Genomic DNA, 4,945 nt, shown 5'->3' with positions numbered 1-4,945 from the left:
TGATGGGCATCTCCATAGCCCGTTGATACGCCTAGTTGATGTGAGACTATCTTCTCCCTTTTTGTCTTCTCCACAACCACCATTCTATTCCACATATAGTGCTATGTCCATGGCTCACGCTCATGTATTGCGTGAAGATTGAAAAAGTTTGAGAACGTCAAAAGTATGAAACAATTGCTTGGCTTGTCGTCGGGGTTGTGCATGATTTAAATACTTTGTGTGGTGAAGATAGAGCATAGCCAGACTATATGATTTTGTAGGGATAACTTTCTTTGGCCATGTTATTTTGAGAAGACATAATTGCTTAGTTAGTATGCTTGAAGTATTATTGTTTTTATGTCAATATGAACTTTTGTCTTGAATCTTTCGGATCTGAATATTCATACCACAATTAAGAAGAATTACATTGAAATTATGCCAAGTAGCACTCCGCATCAAAAATTCTGTTTTTATCATTTACCTACTCGAGGACGAGCAGGAATTAAGCTTGGGGATGCTTGATACGTCTCCAACGTATCTATAATTTTTGATTGCTCGATGCTATATTATCTACTGTTTTGGACATTATTGGGCTTTATTATTCACTTTTATATTACTTTTGGGACTAACCTATTAACCGGAGGCCCAGCCCAGAATTGCTGTTTTTTGCCTATTTCAGAGTTTCGCAGAAATAGAATATCAAACGGAGTCCAAACGGAATGAAACCTTCGGGAACGTGATTTTTAGAACAAACAAGATCCAGGAGACTTGGACCCTACGTCAAGAAATAAAGGAGGAGGCCACGAGGTAGGGGGGCGCGCCTACCCCCCAGGGCGCGCCCTCCACCATCGTGGGCCCCCTGTTGCTCCACCGACGTACTCCTTCCTCCTATATATACCTACGTACCCCCAAATGATCGGATACGGAGCCAAAAACCTAATTCCACCGCTGCAACCTTCTGTACCCACGAGATCCCATCTTGGGGCCTGTTCCGGAGCTCCGCCGGAGGGGGCATCGATCACGGAGGGCTTCTACATCAACACCATAGCCCCTCCGATGAAGTGTGAGTAGTTTACCTCAGACCTTCGGGTCCATAGTTATTAGCTAGATGGCTTCTTCTCTCTTTTTGGATCTCAATCCAATGTTCTCCCCCTCTCTTGTGGAGATCTATTTGATGTAATCTTCTTTTGCGGTGTGTTTGTTGAGACCGATGATTGTGGGTTTATGATCAAGTTTATCTATGAACAATATTTGAATCTTCTCTGAATTCTTTTATGTATGATTGGTTATCTTTGCAAGTCTCTTCGAATTATCAGTTTGGTTTGGCCTACTAGATTGATCTTTCTTGCAATGGGAGAAGTGCTTAGCTTTGGGTTCAATCTTGCGGTGTCCTTTCCCAGTGACAGTAGGGGCAGCAAGGCACGTATTGTATTGTTGCCATCGAGGATAACAAGATGGGGTTTTTATCATATTGCATGAATTTATTCCTCTACATCATGTCATCTTGCTTAAGGTGTTACTCTGTTTTTATGAACTTAGTACTCTAGATGCATGCTGGATAGCGGTCGATGAGTGGAGTAATAGTAGTAGATGCAGGCAGGAGTCGATCTACTTGTCTCGGACGTGATGCCTATATACATGATCATACCTAGATATTCTCATAACTATGCTCAATTCTGTCAATTGCTCAACAATAATTTGTTCACCCACCGTAAAATACTTATGCTCTCGAGAGAAGCCACTAGTGAAACCTATGGCCCCCGGGTCTATCTTCATCATATTAATCTTCCAACACTTAGTTATTTCCTTTGCTTTTTTACTTTGCTTTTATTTTACTTTGCATCTTTATCACAAAAATACCAATAATATTGTCCTATCATATCTATCAGATCTCACTCTCATAAGTGGCCGTGTAGGGATTGACAACCCCTTATCGCGTTGGTTGCGAGGATTTATTTGTTTTGTGTAGGTGCGAGGGACTCGCGCGTAGCCTCCTACTGGATTGATACCTTGGTTCTCAAAAACCGAGGGAAATACTTACGCTACTTTGCTGCATCACCCTTTCCTCTTCAAGGGAAAACCAACGCAGTGCTCAAGAGGTAGCAACCCTCCATGCGCAGCCGGTGTTCATCTTCACCTTGAACTCTGTAGGGATGGCAGGGAAGTGCTTTGTGAAGTCCAGAGGCAATGGCATACTCTCTAGTTTTGAAGCAAGGATAAAATTGCAGAAGTGGTTTGGTCCTGACTCCTGATGGAAGTGGCCATAGTTCCTCCGCTTGGGGCTTGGGTGATCCTGCACAGCCACGTCGACCAATGGAGGCACAACCTCCTTGCCCTTCTCCAATGGTGGCATCACCTTCTTGCCCTTGTCCATCTGCATTATGAACAACACGCATATCAATGGCCAGCATTCATTCATAGCGGCCTAACGCTCCTATATCAACGCACCCCCACTAACCCAGCACCGCACTCAAACCCTCTCTTTTTCACCACCCCTCCTCTTCCACCTCTCCTCGGCATGAACTCCAACTCCAATCCCAACCCTTTCCATTGGGGCATTGGATGGAAGACATTCTTCCTTGGGTGCTCGCTCAGTGACTGCAAGAAGTTTGAGCACACCATGGAAGTCGATGCTGTGATGAAGAAGGCTACACCGGACGAGCTGAAGACACTGGTTCCGTACCCAGCCAAGGGCGCGATGTCAGTGGACATCCTGCGCTGGGCCATGAATCAGGCAGACTCCGGCGACGCTCGACAGCGAGCAAGATGGGCCAAGTACAGTCAGTACAAGGCGCCTCAAGACCAGCGTGCCACAACATACTAGAGTAGTACGTTCGGGTCACCGGAGTCCGACAACGACAAGGTGCATATAGTGGCCAGGGCGCCGGTGGCAGGCGATCGTGCAAGACCCATCGTTCTTGACGAAGACGGTGAGGATGAAGCCGACGAGGAAGAAAAGAAGATGACTACGCCCCCGCCCCCCTCCCCCCGCTCGACGCGACTCCAGGGTCACCGCGGCTAGACAATCCAATCCCCGCCCCCGATGTAATTGAAAAATAACCTATGAGCCCTAGTAGCCGTAGATGCAAAATCGATTGATGTCAATCCTCCCCCCATGTGTTTAGTCCACTCCCCAACTCTTCAATCCTGTGCTCTAATCGAATCTAGCCCGAGTCGAAAGCAGTGAATGTACAGAGAGGACAAATTCTTACCGCCATGGCCGATGCACTCCGGTGGAGGTCTGCAGTCGCTGCGGTGGTTGCCGCCGCCGTCTTGGATCGATTCGCAGTAGAGCTCAGGTGATCGTCGCCGTCGCCGCCGCCGGTGTAAGTGGGGAAGAGGGGAGAGAGCGGTGAGGAAGGGAGGTGAGGGTAGTTTACGACGACGCGTCTGAAAACAACGCGACATCTCGAGACTGCACCCACGCGTGCAACCGCCCACGCCCACGAGCCCAGGGTTGCACCGCGCGGGTCTGGCTCCACAAAAACAGCCGAATTAAGCATTCCTCTGGATGCAAGCCCAGAAATGCTTTAATATTCGTGCTATGCAGGCTCAATAGTGAGTGCGGGTAACCAAACGTTTTTTTTTTTCGCGGCTAAGAAGGTACATGCAGCCTATCAAACCTGTCTGAGGCCTAGTGGGAAGCCGCTGCTTTTCCTCCCTCGGGAAAAGCAAAAAAAGGAAAAAAGGAAAAGCAAAAGGCTGTCCCTGACGACTGAGCCCGAGCGGCAATCCTCGCCTACAAAAGTACTGGAAACCAGCCGCTCCTCTCTAACCCCACCTCTCATCTCACAAGCTAGCTAGTTGCTGTAGCTGCCATGGCCAGGGATCTCGCCTTCGTCCTCCTCGTCCTTGCCGCGCTAGCCGCCTTCTCGTCGGCGACCAAGCTGACCGTCCACAACCTCTGCCCGCACCCGGTCTGGCCGCTCGTCACCCCCAATGCCGGCCTTCCCTCCATCTCCGACAACACCGCGCGCCTCGACACCAACGCGATTCTCTCCCTCACCTTCCCGTCCACCTTCTGGGCCGGCCGCGTCGCGGCTCGCACCGGCTGCGACGACGGCACGTCGCCGCCGCGCGGTTGCTTTACGGGCGACGCGCCGCCGTCCACCGTCGCCCAGATCACGGTCCACGACAGCGGGAACCTGGACCTCGCCGCGTACAGCGTCAGCCTTGTAGACGGGTTCAACGTGCCGATGGTGTTGAGCCCGCAGGCCATCGGCGGCGGGCAGTGCCCGGCGCTCGGCTGCGCTGTGGACCTCAACTGCGACTGCTCTCCGGACAACCGCGCCGCCGAAGGCACCGCGTGCCGCGGGCCCGCGGGGTACTTCAAGAACCGTTGCCCGCTCACCAGGACGACGCCGACCGACGTGGAGCCCGTGCCGCAGAGCTGCCGCGCGCCCGGGGAGCTCAAGATCATCCTCTGCCAGTCGTCCATGCTCCAGTGCGGCGCCGCGGCGGCGGAGGGCGCCGACATGGTCATCCGCACGGTCGTCGCCGACAACTAGAGCCCGGAGCTCCGTGTCGTCCTTCTCGCTTTGCCGTACTTCTACGCCATTCACGATCCGTGCGTACGTTTTACAAATGTTGCAGTTAAATGTTTGTATTGAGATCTTAGGTTTCGTCATCTGTAATTCTGGCGGTGTAGCTGGTACTGAGCTAAGCCATCCGAGTGCAAGGAAAATAATGCGAGTGATTTTCTTCTTGTAATGTTGCATTCTTTTCTCTATGATTGCTAAACTTCCATTCCATGAAATTTCCGTAAATGGTAGTCACTCAAAATAGAACATCACTTAGCTTAAAAATGGTAAACCTGGGTTGCATTGATAGTATTCAATTTGACATGATAACATGGATATTTCGATTTATTTAACAAATTTTAATAGTTGGTCGCATGTTTTTCCTACTGAAAACAGGGTTGATTTTGTACAACAATATGCTAGCGGTAGAAAATGAAGCGGAGTCG

The 4,945-nt window shown here is 50.2% G+C and overlaps 1 protein-coding gene across 1 annotated transcript; it reads left to right on the top strand.

Moving 5' to 3' along the window:
- Nucleotides 1–3,740: 3,740 nt before the first annotated feature.
- On the top strand, nt 3,741–4,689 carry LOC109765572 (osmotin-like protein). The gene has a single exon (XM_020324366.4). The coding sequence runs from the start codon at nt 3,798–3,800 to the stop codon at nt 4,485–4,487; it is 690 nt and encodes a 229-aa protein (XP_020179955.1). The 5' UTR covers nt 3,741–3,797; the 3' UTR covers nt 4,488–4,689.
- The last annotated feature ends 256 nt before the right edge of the window (nt 4,690–4,945 follow it).

The sequence above is a fragment of the Aegilops tauschii genome, chromosome 5 (genome assembly GCF_002575655.3).
Source record: "Aegilops tauschii subsp. strangulata cultivar AL8/78 chromosome 5, Aet v6.0, whole genome shotgun sequence".
NCBI classification, from domain to species: Eukaryota; Viridiplantae; Streptophyta; class Magnoliopsida; order Poales; family Poaceae; genus Aegilops; species Aegilops tauschii.
The sequence above is the reverse complement of the archived record's forward strand: the minus strand, read 5'-3'. Positions and strand labels throughout refer to the sequence as shown.